At 42.1% G+C, this 20953-nt stretch overlaps 1 protein-coding gene across 1 annotated transcript; it reads right to left on the reverse strand.

Moving 5' to 3' along the window:
- Positions 1-19324: 19324 nt before the first annotated feature.
- LOC131920065 (olfactory receptor 11H6-like) lies at positions 19325-20263 on the reverse strand. Its single transcript, XM_059274483.1, has one exon. It carries the CDS (start codon positions 20261-20263, stop codon positions 19325-19327), a length of 939 nt encoding a protein of 312 aa, XP_059130466.1.
- Positions 20264-20953: the final 690 nt, after the last annotated feature.

Raw genomic sequence — 20953 nt, forward strand, 5'->3', positions numbered from 1 at the left:
GTGGAGGGTGCTTGCCTAGGTTATGCAAGGCACTGGTCTGCATCCTTAGCAACATACACATACACACACATAAACTGAGAGAGAGAGAGAGAGAGAGAGAGGAGAGAGAGAGAGAGAGAGAGAGAGAGAGAGAGAGAGAGAGAGAGAGAGAGACACAGACACACAGAGAGAAATACACACAAATGCTCCCCCACTCTTTTCACAAGTCTAGCAGATTCCCGTCCACCAACTGTAGATGCTGTGAGCACAGATATGACATCATGTTTAAGAACCCAGGGTATTTGGAACATTAGGTATTTCTTTGGGGGATTTGTTTCTTTGTTAATTAGTCAACCACAGAAAAGAAGTGAAGTCTGAATGAGTGAGTCAGGCTGTCACACAGTGTAAAGGAAAGACATTGCCTGGATATTTTAATTTGTTTCAAAGTCTTAGTGCCAAAATCTATCATCTCCACAGCCAGTCCAGAATCATGTCACAGAATAATAATGTTGTCCTCATGTTCATTTGTACAAATACCACAAGGGGATACCATGTCTGTAATACTGGGTATCTATTTGTAAAAATGATGTTTAAAAAGGATGATTATTCATAGTGAGACAAATAGTACACAGTTGTATTTAGTAGAAAAAAAACCTTGAAGTTAAAGGTTTTCTTTACTAGCCAAAAGAAAACAATGCTGTCAGTGTCTTTAGCTACGACTTTGGCATAATTATGCCAATCTGAAGGGCTATGGAAGCATCTTGACCAGATTCATGACCAATAGAAGCTTAAGGAACATTGGTTGTATGTCTGCAATTCAGAAAGCCATGGATAGAGGCTATTAGATTCTTACTATTTTATTTTTCTAAGCCTATATTATCTTATTACCTGTATCAGAAAAGGGAATCCAAGTGGAAGTGTCTTAGACGTTTGCCTTTTTATTCCTATTTCTTAGAGTATGGGAATGATTTTTTTCTTTTTCTTCTTCTTTGTTTTGGTAATAACCAGAGAAGAGGGAGATATGGCAATGGTGAGGAGGACGCTGAAGCTTCTTCTCTGGGAGTGTAGAGTTATAAGCAGAACCTGTCTGTTGATCATTTCTCCAGGTCCTCGAGGATCCATTTACTGATTCTTGAAGAGAGGTGTCAGGGGACAGCTCTATGCTTGTTACTTACTTTCCTTAGGGTCGTGCCTTAATTTCTGCTTCTTCTTCTTCTGTGTGTGTGTGTGTGTGTGTGTGTGTGTGTGTGTGTGTGTGTGTGTTTGTGTGTATGTGTGTGTGTGTGTGTGTACAAGGTGATATATTTTGTGTATTTCAAGCATCTTACAGAAGTTTAATTAAAAACAAATGAATAATCTAATGATTGGTTGATTAGTCATCTAACAACACTGTTTCTAACTCCTGTAAGTGTGCTTCTTATATAGTCAATGAAAAAAATCCTTCCACCTTGAAAGGAAAAATTGCATTCATTTAACACTCACAGATGGGCTTCAGATTTGTTGGTGCTTGTCTGACACTAAGGTAACCTGTTCTATTCTCTTTTCAAAGAATGCAATATTTTTTACTAATTATTTGAGAATTTAATATTTTTATTTTATCATATTCACCCATACCCCACTCCTTCCCATACTTCATTCCAGATCCATCTTTACATCCCTACCTATATTTTCCTTAAATTATTGTTGTTACCTATATACATACATATAAATATATAAATACAATCTGCTGAGTCTATTAGTGTTGCTTATATGGATATTTTTTTTAGGATGACCACTTGGTTTTGGATAACCAATTGGGGGGGCTCACTTTTGAGGAAGACTGATTTTCCCTCTCTCAGCAATCATTAATTGCTTATAGTTTTCATCTAGACGTGGGGCCTTGTTGATATTTTTATGCATGCACATCGGCATGTGTACTGGCATTTCCGTTCTGTAGGTTCTGTTTAGGTGACTTTATTATTAAGATTCCATGGTTTTACCTTCCCTGCCTAATATAGAAGACACACTCTAACAGCAGACATATTGGTCTTCTGGTTTTTACAGTCTTTCTTCTCCCTCTTCTGAGATGTCCTCTGAGCTTTAGGAGCTCAGAGTTTAAAATAAACTTACAAAAATCAGTAGCCTTTCTATATAACAACAACACATGCTAATAAAGAGATCATGGACACACTCTCATTCACAACAGTCTCAAAAAAAATACAACATTTAGAAATAAACCTAACCAAGGAGGTGAAAGACCTCTACAATGAACACTTTAAATCCCTGAAGAGAGAGAAGAGTGAGAGTGAGAGAGAGAGAGAAACTGAGGACCCAGAAACAGAAACATAATGAATACAGGTTTTGGTACCAGAAGTTGGGTATTGCTGTGAAGAATCAGATCATTTTTAGTTTTGGAGGATGTGGAAGACTTTGAAACTTTGGATTAGAAAAATAGTTGAATGCTATAAGCAGTGCTTAATAAACCATTCTGTTAGGAGCCTGGAAGACAACAGGGTGGAGTGGGGTGCAGATTGTGGAGGCCCAGCTCTTGAGGTTTCAGAGGAATAAGGTCCCTATTAATCAGAGAATTTTCTTCTTGAAGTAGATGGTAATTAATACAGAGACCCACAACTAGTCATTGTGCAGAGAATAAGAGGTTGTGGTGTGCTCAGCCCTAAGTGGGACATCTGTCCTACACCTTATTCCTCAAGATTTGGGGGTATCAGGGAAGATGGGACAGAAAGATTGTAAGAGCCATAGATGGTAAATGATGACAAGAAAAAAGTGTTTTCTGGACACACAGGGCAGTTGCACATACAAACTTATGCCAGTTGTGACAGCATGCACAAGACCTGTGCAAGTTCAAGTCAGACCAAGTCCCAGCATAGAGGGGGACATATTGTCATAAAGTCCTACCCCTAGATGAGCAACTATTGGCAACTGACAGGTTCTGAAAGAGAGAAAGTTAGTTCTCTTTATAGATAAGACCCCTGGTAATCCAAATGTGATCCAGGTTAGGCCTCACACTCAAAAGTATTTGGGAAGCACAAATACTGTGGGTAAAGAGAACACAAAGCACCAGGCAGCGGTGGTGCACGCCTTTAATCCCAGCACTTGGGAGGCAGAGCCGGGCAGATCTCTGTTAGTTCGAGACCAGCCAGGTCTACAGGCACCAAAACTACACAGAGAAATCCTGTCTTGAAAAACCAAAAAAAAAAAAAAAAAAAACCAAAAAAACAAAAAAAAACCAAAACCAAAAACAAAAACAGAGAGAGAGAGAATACAAAGCTAAGTGATGTGGGTATGATTCAGGAGGAGTTGGTTGGTAGAGGCAAGTGAATATGATCAAAATATATTGTATGAAATTCTCAAAGAATTAATAAAATTCCTACTTGTCCACATTTTAACAACTTATATACCACTAAATTGGAAAGTATATAAGAAATGGATGTGTTTTTATATTCAGAGGAGGTTCCAAAATTAAATTAAGATGAGATAACCAACTTAGGCCTCTAACATGTGAGTAGGTCGAAGCAAGATTAAAAAATGTTGCAGCTAAAAATGTTCAGGTTCACACAGATTCACTGATAAATTCTGCCAGACCTTTAAGGAAGAGCTAACACCAATATTTCACAGACTGTTTCATAGATGGGAAAGGGAAAGAACACTGATAAACTCTTTCTAAGAAGCCAGTATAACCTTGATATCAAAGCTAGCTACAGCAACAACAGCCATGACAGAAAATTGTAGACTAGTTTCCCCCAATGAACAAACACAGAGAAATTGTCAATAAAATACTTTCAAATCAGTTGTATAATATAGTAAAAAGATCATTCACAAATCAAGTTTGTTTTATTATAGAGATACAGTTCAACGTATGCAAGTCTGTAAAGATATCATGTAAATGAATTCTGGAACAGAAACCATATGGTTTTCTGAATCCATGTAAAATAGGCTTTTGACAAGGTACTCTACCAAGTGAGCTATGTCCTCAGCCCTGCATGTATTTTTCAGTGATCCTAACTGGTAGAAACATGTTGTATACGTAGGGAAATATATGACTTGTCCAATATCTATTTCACTTTAAAACAGAGGACTTGAAAGTTGAGTTAAGAAAAGACACTGACATTGATGTAATTATGAGTGCTTGAATCTCTTATCATGTATCTCAACATTCAAGTTTTCTACTTTTTTGCCCATTTAACATGTTTATTCATTAAAAATAATGGCTCATTCAAATCAATTTCTGAACTAGTTGCTGGTGTACCTGGATCATAAAAATGTAGGTAAAATTAAAGATTTGTAGAATTTATTTAGAAGATTCTGATGTAGGAAATTTGACAAAATTCTTAGAAACCTCAAAGGATCTATCCTTTTAAAAAGCCTTTCAAATGATCACACTATTTTGGAAGATGGGGTTCTAAATTGTTAGTTACTTTACATGACTTTCAAGTAAAATTTTGGCTGATATATGACTTAGAGACAGGGACTCTCTTACATCTGCACTATATGTGCTACTCTGTGCCTTTACTAGCACTTGTACAGAAAGTATTGGGTCAGAAGCACCATGTATAATTTGGGGCTATAGACAACAGAAGCCTATGAGGTGAAGGATTAGGCGAGTCATCTTTATATGAGAAGACTATAAACAAATGAGTTATGAATATACAAGACTGTAGGCAGAAGTTTCTCTCCTACTTGCCTTTCCCAAACACCCAGCAGCTGTTTTTTAAAGAATTGACTTGGAGGCTTAATATTACTTGCAAATGCTCAGCCAATAGCTCAGGCTTATTACTAACTAGCTCTTACACTTAAATTAACCTATAATTCTTTTTTTCTTTTTTTTTTTTGAGACAGTATTCCTCTGTGTAGCTTTGCGCCTTTCCTGGGACTCACTTAGCACAGGCTGGCCTTGAACTCACAGAGATCTGCTTAGCTCTGCCTCCCAAGTGCTAGGATTAAAGGCATGCGCCACCACTGCCTGGCATAAATTAATCCATAATTCTTATCTGTGTTTAGCCACGTGGCTTGGTACCTTTTCTCAAAATGACATTCTCATCTTGCTTTCTCTGTGTCTGTCTATTTGGTGACTCCTTGACTTCACCCTTCTACCGCCCAGCATTCTTGGTTTGGCCACCCCACCTATACTTCCTGTCTGGCTACTGGCCGGCCAATCAGCATTTTATTAAACTAATTTGAGTGACAAATCTTTACAGTGTACAAGAGGAGTATTCCACATCACTCCCCCTTTTTGTCTAATTAAAAAGGAAGGTTTTAACTTTAACATGGTAAGATTATATACAACAGTTATCAATTAAGAATTACAGTAACACTAATCCATTTGCCTTTGGCAAAAATAGAGAAAATACTTAATTATCTATCTTATCTTGGTGAGTCTAAAGTTTTATATCTAATTTACTTTCTATTATAATGAAGGAAAATTGTAATTATAACTAGTTAGTCTTCAACTCCATCAAAGACTCCAGAAGGATGTAATGTTATCTAATGACAGGGACATCAGGCTGCCTGGACAATCACCCAAAGTTCCTCTGCAACATTGGGGCATCTATCTTTGTCCTACAGGCCTAGCATATCTGACAGACTTATCTGTGAAGCAGGATTTTTGAAGAGCTGTCCCACCCTGTCTTGACAGAGTTCTGCAGTCATTTTCTTTTGTGTCCTGCTTGTTTAATTTGTACAGCATACTGTCAGCAGTTGAGGCAAGGGCACTTTCTTTGCCCACATGGCTAGCTTTTGCCATAAAGAAAACAAACTCCATATGGAGTTTCTTCAATGCCCATCATCCTTTTTGAAACAATTGGTGCTGCCAGAAGCAAACATGTCTCACTGTCTAGAAAAGTCTAAGTTCTTAAAACATTTTTTTTTAAAATTTACTTATTTATTATATATACAGTATTCTGCTTGCACGTACGCCTGCAAGCCAGAAGAGGGCACCAGATCTCATTATAGATGGTTGTGAGCCACCATGTGGTTGCTGGGAATTGAACTCAGGACCTCTGGAAGAGCAGCCAGTGAGTGCTCTTAACCTCTGAGCCATCTCTCCAGCCCTCTTAAAACATTTTAAATGCCATATTCTGTAGGTCTTTGAAGTGTTTTAAGGTTGCCTATCTATCTGAAATATATCTCTGTATGACCTTGAAAATATACCTTGAAAACACTATTAAGTTTGCTATTATAGATGACTATTAATCTGTATTTCTTAATTATGTATTACATTCTTTAAATGAGCTGCATAAACATAATACCCTAAACAAGAGTAGAAATATACATACAGTATAACAAATTTAACTTTAAATTGTATCAATAAGGTAAAATCCATACTGATACAAAATATGTAAGATTTATATTTGTTCTTTTGGATTAAAGTAGATTTTATAATCTACCCCCTTTCCCCCATCATTTCTATATCATATACCCCTTTCTTCTTTTGGAAAGGGATTGACTATGACCAAAAACAATTTGTAACCAAACCTCCTAAACACAGACAAACATTCATAATTCATTTTCTTGGGGAATGTGGGCATAGTTTTCTAGGCTACTTTTCTGCTGATTGGGGCAGGGGAGGCACCATTAATCTTATGGGGACCCTGAGAAAATATAGGATTATGGTCAAGTTCTGATTGGAATAGTCTGTGAGGCTGGACCATCTCAGTCAGAAGCCTGGAAGCCTTTCTGGATGCAGAACTCAGAGGAAACTGCAACAGAAGTGTTGGATCATCAGGGCCATCTGTTCCCATTGGAGATTTTTCAGGGTGTCTTCCTCGATCAAATCTGATTTTTCTTAACCCAGAATGAATCCACAGCCTCTCATTTCCTGTGGAAATAAAAGCATAACCTCTTCTCCAGAGTAACATATCTTTTGACTTAAATTTTGAAGTCAAGGCATTTTCAAAATATATACGTTGGATTAATATAGTAACATTTATAATCAAATGTCTCTTAGCAGCTGTTACTCCTTCCTCAGCTGCCAAACAATTCAAAGACAACACAATAACATACAGTATTCAGACTCTCTGTGTATTTTCCATTTTTATGTGGCTTTTTAAAATATTACTTTACTCCTTTTAAGGACTTTATTATTTTAAAACTATATATTTCTTTTTTATGACTGTCTATACCTTCTCCTTACTCTCCCAAGCCTATGTATATTTTTAAACACACTGTAACCCGATCAGAGGTTTTTTTTTTTTGTTTTTTGAATCTGTCTTTACTGCGTATCTCTCTTTTTCTGACGCCATGAGCATTTAAACTGCTAAGTGGGCGTGGCTAGGACTAAAGCCGTGGCTTTGGCGGCTTGCTCTGCCCCAATCCTTGGTTCCTTGAGAATCTAGTCTCATGGCGGAGGCACGTTTACCACCAGCTCTGAAAGCCATGTTACCGCTGCAACTCTGAGAAGTTTTTGGGTCGGCACTGCCACTGAGTAGTGTGCCACCCACTCATGAACTCCCTTAAAGTGTTTGGTAGCAGGGCCTCTTAAAAGAACCACACAGTTTTTGCTGCTAATGCTGAGTCAGGAAGCCCTTTCTTAAAGGAGCTGAGCCTCTGCTTACTGTCAGCAAACAGAGCCCACCAGAGAAAAGACTTAGAATTCCTAGCCACTCTCCCATGACCGTGCATGCACTGGCAAGATGCTTAGTCATTCCAGGGCCTTAGATCCTACATAATCTGTACGCTGCGAGATCACGTAATTTGCGTGCAGCGTGATCATACAATCTATGTGCATGCATGGTTTCATAGCTACTTAAGCCCATATGCGCATGTGCAGGGGCAACCTATAAAAAAGGGGGTTCTATCTATCCCTCTTCTCTCTCCCTGCATGATCTTTCCATAGGCCTAACATCCACTCTGTTCCCCTTCTCCTAATAAACTCTTATAGTGGGTTTTGTTGTGTCTCATGGCTTTTCTCACGTGGTGAACAGCGCCGCTTAATGAATAACAATGACAAGTTACCAAGAAGCTGAGTTTGACTCCGTTTTTATGTGTTTAGAATCCTTTTTTTTAAAAGCTTCCTCAGGTTTTATGTAGAAATTCTTGTCAATTGTTTGGGTGCCACATGTAGCTGAAGTTTCTCTCCCACCTGCCTGTTCCCAAAGACCCAGCACAAGACATTAACTAAGTAACACCTATTGAATCTTAATTTGTAACCAATGACATTGTTTGGTGTTGCCAGTTACAACTGATGATAAGGCATAGGAACCCCCATGAATAGAGTGATCTCTATCTATTGCAAAGATAAGTTTCCTTGATGAGGGGTGAAAATAACACTTGTCTGTGGGTATATACAGGACAAATATTTGTAGATTGTTGTTAGAAATTTGGTAAACTTGTTGTAGATTCTCCCTCAATAACCATGAATAACTACACTCACAATGAGTAGTTAGCTAGATTTCCATTTCCAGCCATGGTCTCCATCTTGTTGAGGGAGGTGTAAATTCAATTAGAGAGCTGTTGGTTTCTGCCAAGCAATGCATGACATAATCACACCTTAGGGTTATTCTGCCATATTGGTCATTGATGTGGTTCATAGGTGTCATAACTGGATAGAACCATTGGCTGTGTCCTTCCTTTGGAAGATTACATGGTACCATGAAAGTTAGTCCTCAGGGAGGGGGCCTTCAGGTCAGTTCCAGCTCAGTGGTCTCTGGGCCCTGTTTCTGAAGTGCACGGTGTCTTCAGCAGTAGAGGTTAACTTTCCACTTTTTTTGAGTAACCAAGGACAACAGCAATAGGCTGTCTGTTTTGGTAGTCTCCTAGAAATCCTTGGCCAGCAACACTAAAGAAGGCTTCTCGTGTCTGATAACTCTTTTTAGGTTGTCTTTGGCTCTTGGCAGGGGCACTATCAGTCCAGAATAGAAAAGTTTATTACAACAAGGTATGAATATTTATACACTGAATTGAATGCATTATAGATTTTTTTAGGTGAGTAGTTAATAATATGATCCTTGGTGGCATTTAAAGCCATCTATATTGTTACTTGATCCACCTCCCTCTTTCTTCTGAGTTTAACTCTCTCCCTTTTCTTAAAGAGCCCCTTTTCCTATTTTACCTATTAGATAACTTGTATCTTGCTATTCCCTTTTACCCCTCCCATCTTCTTCTCCTTCCATAAAGAACCCATCTTTTCTCACTTCACTTATCAGATCACTTGTTTCCTGACTTTCCTTTCAAATCTCTTTTCACCTTCTTCTGTATTTACCCCCCTCCTTTTCCCCTAAGTAGTCACTGTTAGTTTTTTAGCTGCGTTGTGTTCTTACCCAGCAAGGAAATGCCACGAAACACGACAGAATCCGCTAACAAAGAGTTTTATTAAAGGTAAAGGGACAGAGAGTGAACAGGCCTGCGGGAAACACGTGTGTGGAGAAGGGGGAACCAGGAGCATGGCGCCTGATTTTAAAGGCTGGGCGTGGACAGATCAGCGTCACTACTACACGCAAGCGCGTAGATCACATGGCCACGTTGCGCGCTTACGGTGGCCAGTGAAACGTCACGCATCTCGGTCACGGTGGCCAGTGAAACGTCACGCATCTCGGTCACGCGAGATGCCCTGACCCGGAAATGGCTATCCTGACCTGGGCCTGGCTAGGCGGAAGTGTCCGCCAGGCATATGCGAACACGCCTGACCGTGGGGGCGTGTTGTAAATCTTTCATTCCTGACTCTTTCTTTTTTAAAAAAGAAAAAAATTGTGGTTGACTGGGTATGGGGGCGACGTTTCTCTCAAAGACTGCTTCCAGCTGAATAGTGGGCGTTGGTTGGCTCTTGGGGGCAGGGGGATGAGAGAGTATCTTATAAAGTCCTGGGGTGATGGTGGGCAGGTCCTGGAATGAAGTTCCGCCGTCCCCTCGTTCTGCAGCTGTCCATCCGTGCTGTGGCTGAGAACCTTCCGTGCTGTGGCTAGGAACCTTCTGTTTGACAAGATACTGTTGATATAGAAAAGACTTAGGGAGAAAGAATCATTATTATTTTATTTTGGAGTTTGCATTTGTCTGAGGTAGATCTGGCCTGTCCAGATAGAGACATGTGATATTTACCTGAGGTAGATCTGGCCTTAGTACTCTGCTTAATTTTTATCTGAGACAAGCCTTATTAGAGGTAGTTTATTTAAGGCACCTGTTTCCCTTATTAGGTTAGCATTTAGGAAACGCAGGTGATCAGTTGCTGAGTATTGAAGAATGATAGATTATTGTATTACATTATTCCTTACCGCCTGGATATTGATGGTCCTTTTTGCCTCCGGCTCTGTGTGGCCCTGGTTGGGAAATGAAGGGGTGATACCTTATTCCTCTGGAATTGGTGACAAGGCAGTGGATCCTGGTGTCCTCTGGAGCTTGAGAGTGAGAGGGGATATTGAGCTTGGGTGATATACCTGGCAGGATCTTGTAGCTGGATAATAACAGGCTGATGGTGCCTAGCAATAGAAGGGTTCTGGGTATCCCAGACTTTTGGGTCTACCTGAGAAGCTGGTAGGGGAAAAGAATTGTTAGAGTCAGAAGAGTGAGTAGCTAGGAGGAGAAGTAAAGGAGCTGCTGGCACGTCTGGGATGAGGCGAATATGTGGAGCGAAAGAAATGGACGCTCCTACCTTAGCTAGAAGATCCCTAGCGAAAGAAATGGACGCTCCTACCTTAGCTAGAAGATCCCTCCCCATTAAAGGTACAGGGCAGCTTGGCACCACTAAGAATGTGTGTGTGAGAGGGATGTCCCTGAAAATGCAATTAAGTGGTGGTGTCTGGTGAGGTAGATAAGGCTGTCCCCCAACCCCGACAATAGGGAGACGAGCAGGAGAAGTGGGCCCCCAAAACTCTCTCAGGACAGAGTAGGTAGCTCCGGTGTCCAAAAGGAACGAGATGGGGCGCCCATTGACTTTTATAATTACCCTAGGTTCCCTGTGTGAGATGGGAGTGGCCGGGGCGGAAACCGGGCAGCGTCAGTCCTCGCTGTAAGCCAAGCCTACAAAGTCAGCTGGGGTTGGTCTTCATCTGGCGTTCCTATGTTGCTTGGGACATTAGGACAGTCAGCTGACCAGTGACCCTTTTGTTAACAGTTTTGACAAGGCTTTGTCGGTGCCCTTCGTGGGCCGGCGGTACAAGCCCGGGCCCAATGGCCTTCTCTCCCACACTTGAAACAGGGACCAGACTGCTTTCGGGGAGCCGGTCGGGCAGTGCTTGCCAGCATCTGGCAGCTCCTTCTATGGGCTTTTTCATCTCTACCATGGTACACCTTAAATGCTATCGCCAGCATATCTGCCTGTGGAGTTAGAGGGCCATTCTCCAAACGTTTAAGTTTATCCCTAATGTCAGGGAAGCTCTGTGAGACAAAGTGGGTCATTAGCAGCTGCCTGCCCTCAGGGCTCTCTGGGTCTAAGCTAGTGAACTGAAGTAGAGCCTTGGTGAGCCGCTCTAGGAAATGAGACGGATTTTCGTCCTTATCTTGAATAACCATTTTTAGTTTTTCATAGTTTACTGGTTTTAGGGCAGCCTTACGGAGACCTGTCAGGAGACAGGTAATAAACCTATCTCTGGCTAGACAGCCACCCTGGGTGTTATAATCCCAGTGTGGCTCCTGGTCAGGAACCGCCTCAGCTCCTGGAGGGTGTGAAAGGTTAGTTTGATGGATTTCGTCTGCGTGAATCCTAGCCTGCTCCCAAACCCGCCTGCGCTCCTCAGGAAGTAAGTTATTAGAAAGTATCATGAATATATCATGAAAGGTGAGACTATAAGATTGAGTTATATATTGAAACTGTTTAGTAAATGCAGCAGAATTAGAAGTATAAGAACCCAGCTTACTTTCTATCTGAGAGAGTTCTGCTAGAGAGAATGGAACATGAACCTTAACCAGTCCATCCCGGTTCAGGCATAGCTAGGAGCATATGAGCAGGAGAGAAGGAATCCAGAAGAGACGGGTTAGCACTGAGAAAGAAAAACGCAATTATGTACGGAAACTCTTTCCATCTGCCTGAGCGCTGAGAGTAATTAGATAAGTCCCGTAAAATATCGGGATCTAAGGAGCCGCTCGGCGGCCATTTTTTGTTGTTTTCTAAAGCATATTTTGGCCATTTTTTAGAACATAGACGAATTAGCTTAGGAATCTTTATGTGAGGCATTAAACTGAGAGGTTTTAAAGCTTCAACCAGACAGCCTAACGGAGAGGAAGGAGTAACAGGGTTGGAAGCCTTGTTTCCCATGTCTGCAGCAGAGAGGCAGAAAAAAAATAAAAAAGAAAAAAAACAAACGTGATCCGGAGCCAAGGCCCCCAGGCGTCCCCAAGGCCAAGGACGGATACCAGGCACAAGCTGCTCCTTGGCTCGTCAGCCACAGAAGCAGGGGCCTCCCGCCACGTGAGGAAAGGATTCCCCGGGAATCCAGACAGCGTCTGCCGCTTCGTCAAGTCGGATGAACGCGTCGGCCCCACATGGCCCCCAGGACGCACCCAACGGTGGTGGTCCCAACGCGAGATATATCTCAGGCTGCAGACGTGGGAGAGGGCTAGAAATCTCAGGCCTGCGATAGGGGCCGACCGTAGCCAATGAAGACCGTGGCCGGGGGTTCCCCGGTCTCAAGAATAATTGTGAGGCGCCGGACGATCAACGGTCGTTCTCACAAATTCAGGAAACCGTTTACGCTGGCCAAAAAATGGGGGGACTCACCAATCGGAGAAAGCGGTGTTGCATGGAATTTTTGCGGTCAGGCGAAATGGAGAGCGGTCTGTCGCGTACGGAGCAGAGTGTTGCAGTCCCCGGTTTACGGGTTTCCAGGCGCAGGGCGCCTGGAAGCGCCCGCTCGGTTTCGGCACCAAATGTTAGTTTTTTAGCTGCGTTGTGTTCTTACCCAGCAAGGAAATGCCACGAAACATGACAGAATCCGCTAACAAAGAGTTTTATTAAAGGTAAAGGGACAGAGAGTGAACAGGCCTGCGGGAAACACGTGTGTGGAGAAGGGGGAACCAGGAGCATGGCGCCTGATTTTAAAGGCTGGGCGTGGACAGATCAGCGTCACTACTACACGCAAGCGCGTAGATCACATGGCCACGTTGCGCGCTTACGGTGGCCAGTGAAACGTCACGCATCTCGGTCACGCGAGATGCCCTGACCCGGAAATGGCTATCCTGACCTGGGCCTGGCTAGGCGGAAGTGTCCGCCAGGCATATGCGAACACGCCTGACCGTGGGGGCGTGTTGTAAATCTTTCAGTCACCCTTTCCCATTTTCCTGATTAGATTACTTGCACCTGGTTATTCTTTTCTCCATTGTTCCTCAACACCCCTAACCTGTCAATGGTCCTGTTTTACTTTCCTGGTTTCTGTAGTTACTATAGGCTATGGACCTATAGTAACTGAAGATTTGGAGCTAGGAGCCTCCAATAAAAGAGAATATGAAATGTTTGTTTTTTGGGACTGAATTACCTCATTCACTGACTATGATCTCTTCTAGTTCCATCCATTTACCTGAAAAATTCATGATTTCATTTTCTTTACAGACGAATAACATCCCAAAGTGTATATGTCCACATTTGTTATCCATTCATCAGTTGTAGGACATTTAGGTTGTTTCCATTTCCTTGCTATTGTGAATAGAGCAGTAATAAACATGACTGAGCTGTATCTTTGGAGAATGATGTTGAGTCCTTTGGGCATATGCCAAAGAGTGGTACAGATGGGTTGAATGGAAGATTTAATATTAGCTTTCTGAGGATGCTCCTCACTGATTTCCATGATGGCCGCACCAGTTTGAAATCCCTCCAATAGTGAACAAAGGTCCCCCAACTCCTGTATCCCTTCATTGTTTTGTCATTGGTTGTTTCATTGATCTTTGCCATTGTGACTGGAGTAAGAGGAAATCTCAAAAGTTGTTGTGATTTGCATTTCCATAATTCGTAGGGGTGATGAACACTTTTTTTTTTTGAGAATGTTTAGCCATTATTTCTTCTTCTTGTAAGAACTCTTTATTCAGACCCCAGGCCCATTTTTCTAATAGGTCACTTGTTATATTTACTCTTCTTTTTTTTTAGTTCTTTATGTATTCTGGATATTAATCCTTTGACAAGTGTATAGCTAGCAAAGATTCTCTCCTATTCTGTAGGCTTCCCTCTTATGTGACTGACTGTTTCCTTAGCTGTGCCAAAGCTTTTTAGTTTTGTAAAGTCTCACTTGTCAATTGTTGGCCTTAATTCTTGAGTAAATGAAGTCCTATCCAGGGAGTCCTTTCCTACACCTACATCATGGGAGGGGTTGCTCATGTTTTCTTCCAGCAGTTTCAGTTTTGCAAGAATGAGATCAGGATCTTGATTAGGATGGCATCATATGTGTAAATAGCTGTTGGAAGAATGGTCATCTTCAGTTGTGTGGCTTGGTCTGTTTGTGGGACCCCTGGCAGTGGGACCAGGACTTGTCTCAGGTGTATGAACTGGCTTTTTGGAGCCCATTCCCTATGGTGGGATACCTTGCTCAGCCTTGATGCAGGAGGGAGGGGCTAGGCCCTGCCTCAATTTGGTATGCCTGACTTTGTTGACTACCCAAGGGAGGCCTTACCCCTTCTGAGGAGTGGATGGAGGGCAAGATGGAGGTAGATGGGGAGAGATGGGGGGGATGGGAGAAGGGGAAGGAGGGAGAACTGGGGTTGGTATGTAAAGTGAAAAAAAATTAAATAAAAAAAAAAGAAAAGAAAAAGAATGGTCATCCCAACATCTGCCAATACATGAGGATGGGTTAGATATCTTTCCATTTTCTGCTATCTTTATCCGTCTCTTTCCTCAGAGGTTTCATGGTAGATGTCCTGTGCTTTCTTGGCTAGGCTTATTCCTAGATATTTTATTTTCTTTGAGGATATCGTGAGTGGGATTGTGTCCATAATCTCTGTTGGAAGTTTGTTGCCTGGGTATTGAAAAGCTGCTTATTTGTGGAAGATGATCCTGTATCCTTTCACATTATTACACTTGTTTATCATTTCCAGGAGTTTTCTGATGATAGAATTTTTGTGATCTCTGATGTATAATATCATGTCATCTGCAAATAGGGATGGTTTGACTTTTTCTCTCCCTGTTTGTATCCCTCTAATTTCTTCCTTTTGCCTTATTGCTCCAACAGTACTACAAGGACAACGTTGAATTGGGGTGGGGATAGTGGACACCACTATCTCATTCCTGATTTTTTTCAATGTTTTCTCCATTTAGGATGATGCTGCCTGTGGATTTTTCCTACATAGCCTTTGTTATGCTAATGCTAGTTCCCTCTGGCCATACAAAGACAGTGTCCTTTACCATGTGGAAACTTTTCAGTTTTATGTGGTCCCACTTATTAGTTGTTAAGACTTAGTGTCTGTGCTTTTGGTATCATCTGCAGAAAGTCTTTTCCTGTGCGAACAAGTGTGAGCTGTACCACTGGTGCTAGGTTTGTTGGTTGGATGTGGCATGGGTAGGCTAAGGACAGGAAGTCTTCTCAGGATGGGCTGGCATACAGTATGTGAGTCCAGGGACAAGATGGGGGTTTGGGAACAGTCAAGACAGTACTAATCAGAATGAGCCTGTGGAAAGGGTGTGAGACCCTGGCTAGGAATGAGGATTGAAGGGAGTGCTGGTGGATAAGGTTAAAGGAATTCATCACACTGGACCTGGCCACAGGATGTGGGATCCTGGGAAGGCTTGGAGCTTAGATGTGGTATAGCCAAGTGGAGTAGAGAACAAGAGGGAGAGTGAATGTGGCTATTCTGAGTTTGTGCCATGTATAGTGACTATAGGGTCTGACAAGTGTTGATGTAACCAACAGTCTTATTAAATAAGAAACACAGAGCCGATTCAGAGAAGAAAGCCAAGAGGTCAGAGCTAAGAGCCTCACATTTCCTGCTTCAGCGATCTTCTTCAGTCAAGAGAGCTCTATGAAAGGGGCCTACTTCCTGTGTGTATGTCTTTATATAGTCTAGCTGTTCTGCCTTCTCATTGGTTGTAAACCCAAACACGTGATTGCCTCGTCACTGCCTGTATGTACAGCCCTCCAGGTCCTCTATGGTATTGAGATTAAAGGCGTGCGCCGCCGCCGCTGCCGCCGCCGCCACCGCCGCCGCCGCCGCCGCCACCGCCACCGCCGCTGCCACCACGCACTTGCTATGGCTCTAATAGCTCTGACCCCCAGGCAACTTTATTTATTAACATACAATTAAAATCACATTTCAGTACAAGTAAAATACCACCACAGACAAGTATGACTGGGATTGATAGCCAATACCAAGGAGTGGAGATGCGCCATTCAAGATGAGGGAACTGTCTGAGACAAGTGGAAACTGGACCAGGGGAGAAGGAATGGAAGAGGGGAGGCAAAACATGGGTCTTATATAGCTTACTGGGTCATATCACATGTTGGCTACAGAGTTCCTGGAAGCAAGTGTGGCTTAGGTTGGCAGGGTATCCCAAAGAAACAGAGATGACATTTTTTTTTGAGGCACAGTCTCACATAACTTGAGTTCCCATTTAAAACTTACTATGTAGCTGAAGATGATCTTGAACTTCTCATTCTCCTGACTGATGGGGTTACAGGAGTGTGTTATCAGTATGGCTGGATTTTGCAGTGCTGGGATTTGAGTCAAGGAGCTGAATATTAGCAAGTACTGTAACAAGTTTAAGTCTTCCGCATATGGATACCATTTATTTCCCAGTACCATTGGTCATGGAGGCTGTTCTTTCTCCATCGTGTTTTTGGCATCTCTGAGAATCAGTTATCCAGTTTATGAAATTATTTCTGGGATATCTATTCTGTTCCTAGGTTTTATAGCACTGGCATGCTTTAGGATTGCTGTGGCCCTGCTATGTGTCTTGATATCTTGTATTGTGGTGCTTCCAGCCTTATCTTTTTCCTGATGTTTTTCACCCCTTCCCCACTGTGCTGTGTGTACTCTACCAAATAAAAGCATGCAAAGACATCTCTCTATCTTTGCAAAAAGATAAATGTGACATCTATCCTAGACATAAATTTCTCTTCACAAAGCAATGATTACTACAGTTGGCTTATTATGTGTCAAAGTGAAATTCAGCATCCATTCATTTGTTTGATTTGAACCAGGATAGCTTTTGTGAAAGAAATGGGATGTAGGTATGATTTAAATGTGTGTTATTCTAGAGTTCCGAGTGCTGCTCTCTCTGTAGATTAAAAACTTCTGATGAAATGTTGAGTTTTTGAAATTTACTCTCTTTGAAAATTTACTCTCTTATGTAATTATGTATTTTATCATGTAAGGTCTTCACTATCCAGCTCCTCCCAGACTTCCTCACATAGCCTCTCTCTCGTAACTTCACATCCTCTCTTCATAACCACTGAGTCTAATCTGTGCTGTCTATATAGGAACGGATTTAGTCATGGTCCCTGGAGTATGGGAAGCCTAGTAGGGGCCACTTCCTCCACCCCCCAAAAACTCTGACTGTCCCTACTTTACCAGAAAGTTCCTCAGCTAGGGGTGGAGCCCTTAGGAGGAACTTTTAAAATGTCTACACCAGATTCCATCAAAGTTCTGAATCTGCCTTGAATAGTTACCGTTCAGAGATGTGTTTCCACATGTGGCTGCGCAGTGGTGATGCATACCTTTAATCCCAGCACTCAGGAGTCAGAGGCAGGCAGACCTTTGGGTTCAAGGTCAGCCTGGTCTACAGAGCGAGTTCCAGGACAGCCAGGACTACAAAGAGAAAACCTGTCTCAGAAAACTGAACTAAATAAACAAAAAGAAAGTTCTACATGTAATACTAATTAATATGACTCTATCAGAAGCTCTGAGGTAAAACATTTTAATATATATCTGAGGATGGCACAAAAATGCAGATGCCAATTCAACAGCATGGAGAGAGAGACCTGAAATATTACTTCCTATAAGCCCCCCCCCCCCCCCCCCCCCGTGATGTTCACCCAATGATTCATTTTTTTCCAACATAACATTTTTATTGATTATTTGGGAATTTCATATAATGCACCCCAATTGCACACACTTCCCCATCCTCCCAGGTCTGCCCCATTAAAAAAAGAGAAGTAGAAGGAAAACCACAAAATGTAAGTCTAATTTGTGTTGCCCATATACTCACTGGAGCATGGTCAAACTCCCTGTGGCCATCCCCTTAAAGAAACTGAGTCCTTCCCCACCCAGACCCCTTGCCAGGATCTATCAGTTGTGGAGAGTTACACCTCAGCATCCTTATCACATATTTTAAGAGTTCTCTTTGATGGCTTCCTCTGTAGCCTGTTACTTTTTTGAGAGGTGTGGTGTGGTAGGGTGGGGGTAAGGGTTGTCATTGAGGCCTTCTATGACTCTTTCTCAACTGTGAATATGCAGTCATTGATATCTCTGCAAAGGAGTCTTCCTTGCTCTTTAATAGTGGGAACATGGATCATGGACTTCCACATGGTTTCTTTCTGGCAACAGCATGGATCATAGACTTCCACATGGCCTCTGGCATTGGCATGAGCCATGGACCTTAGCATGGTCTCCAGTGGCGGTATAGATCATGGACATCAAAATGGCCTTCTGCTGCAACATGACCATGGATACCATCGTGGCCCTTGATGTCAGCACAAGATCCTGCTGTCAGTTTTCAGAGAGTCCTAGTATCAGCCTGGGTTGTGAAGGGATCTCTACAGGACACCCTCAGCCAACAACTCAACCAAATGCAACCCAGTCTGACCATTTGAAGTCTTGCCTGACCACAAAAGATGGCCAGTTCAGACTCCATATCCTCCTTTACTAGGAGTCCTCAATAAGGCTGGTCACCCTGATAGATTCCAGGAAATTTCCACTGCTATCGATTCCCATACTACCCCCCAAATACCCCCAAATTTCAGCTGTCTCTCCCCAAACTCTCTTCCTCCATCCCTTCTCTGGGTCTGTAATTTATAGCATGGTTATCCTTTACTTTATGGCTAATAACCACTTGTAAGTGTGTACATGTCATGTTTGTTTTTCTGGGTCTGGGCTACTTCACTTAGGATGATCTTTTCTAGTTCCATCCATTAGCCAGTAAATTTCATGATGTCATTTTTTTCATAATTTTCCATTGTATAACACAAAGAATAAAGAAAGACATGTTACAAGCAACATGCTATAGAAGATACAATGAATTCTGCTGGGGAAAACTACGCTGATAATATGGCACTTATAGTTTTGAAGTGCCTCTCTTTGAAAAGTTAACATCTACCTGAAAGTTTGTCAGCTCATTACTGACCCATGGCTTTAAGATTCTGACATTTCCATATAAGATTGTGGTGTACAAATATGTTGGAGCATGGTCATTGTTGTTCTGCAATTCATAAAACCCATGGCCACATGTTAAACATGTCTGGGACTCTACACTCATTTAAAATAACTCAATAATATCAAAGACCTCCTAGGAACCTCCTATGACTTTTTTCAAGGCTTCTTTCATTTCTTTATTTCGGAGGCTGTAGATCATGGGGTTGAAGAAGGGAGTCAAAACTGAGTAGAACAAAGTTGTGAACTTTTGCATGCCTTTTGCTTGTCCTGATCCCGGACTTACATATGTTATCATGACTGAGCCATAGAATAGAGCTACAACAGCCAGGTGTGATGAACAGGTGGAGAAAGCCTTCTTTGAGCCCGCAGCCGAGGGCATCCGTATCACAGCCCTCAGCACTAAGGTATATGAACCAATAATGTAAAAAAATGTAGCAAAGATGAGGAGGGAGCTCATAGTGCCGCAGATGAGAACAGTGCCTGGGATTGGGACACAGGCTGAAGCTAGATCCAACAGGGGACCGAGGTCACAGAGAAAGTCATCAATCACATTGGGGCCACAAAATGGCAGTTGAGTGATGAGCATCACTGGGATAAGAAACCAGAGGAAGCCATAGACCCAGCAAAATATGATCAGGCTGCCACAGAACCTTGTGGTCATGACAGTGGGGTAGTGCAGCGGGCGGCAGATTGCCAGGAACCTGTCATAGGCCATGATAGAGAGAAATAAACATTCAGTTGTCCCCAGGGAGAAGAAGAAGTACAACTGGAGTAAGCATCGAGTGAAGGAGATGGTTTTGGTTGTGGAGAGGAAGTTGACCAGCATGTTTGGCACATCAGAGTTGATGTAGCATATTTCTAGGAAGGCGAAGTTGGCCAGCAGAATGTACATGGGAGTATGGAGCCGCTGATCCCAGTGCACTGCATATACAATCGCCATATTTCCAAGCAAAGTGAAAACGTAAACCATAAAGAATATGGAGAAAAGGAAGATCTGTATTTCTCTGCGGCAAGGGAAGCCTAAGAGGATGAAGTGACTCACAGTGTGAGAAGTATTTCTGGCTGCGGTCATTGTCTTCCGATCTGTGAAGATTACAGATTAAGAAATTATGTTTCCTGACTCCTCTTCAAGAGAGTACATACACATTCCAGCTATGGGGCAGGGCATCCAAAACAGTGTTTTCTATTTGTTGTTTAATTGAACACCCTAATAACATTGTTGTTGAGATAATCTATATATTTATATTCATAATTATAAACCACTGGTCAGTCAAAATAGTATATATCAATAATCTTGTGAAACCTTTTTGAAAAATTTTCTTGAAATTAAGATAAATGTGCAAACGAACATATTTCTTCTTTCATTCCTTACTGTATAGTTAATCTTGGAGAACACTGGTTCCAACAACTCAGAAAAATTTCTGGCAAAAGTTAAACTGATATCTCAGCATCTCTCTTAATTCACCTATAAAGATGAGAATATATTTGGTTTTCTGAGACAAGATCTCACCATGTAGCCCATGCTGTCCTGGATCTCACTCTGAAGACCAGGTTGACCTTGAACTCACAGAGATCTACCTGCCTCTGCCTTCTGAGTGCTGGGATTAAAGGCTTATGCCACCACTGCCCAGCTAATACAATTTAAACAATACAGAGGAGAGAAAATGAGGTTTAAGATTCCATATGCCACCTCCTCGTCTAGGCTCTAGCCCAGTGATTCTCCATGACCTTTCCACCAAATACCTTCTTTCAGACCTACCAG

This window comes from Peromyscus eremicus, chromosome 9 (assembly GCF_949786415.1).
Source record: "Peromyscus eremicus chromosome 9, PerEre_H2_v1, whole genome shotgun sequence".
In the NCBI taxonomy this organism is placed as follows: Eukaryota; Metazoa; Chordata; class Mammalia; order Rodentia; family Cricetidae; genus Peromyscus; species Peromyscus eremicus.

What these genes read in the sequence shown, in the direction of transcription:
- LOC131920065 (XM_059274483.1), bottom strand. Translation starts at nt 20,263, where the DNA reads ATGACCGCAGCCAGAAATACTTCTCACACTGTGAGTCACTTCATCCTC.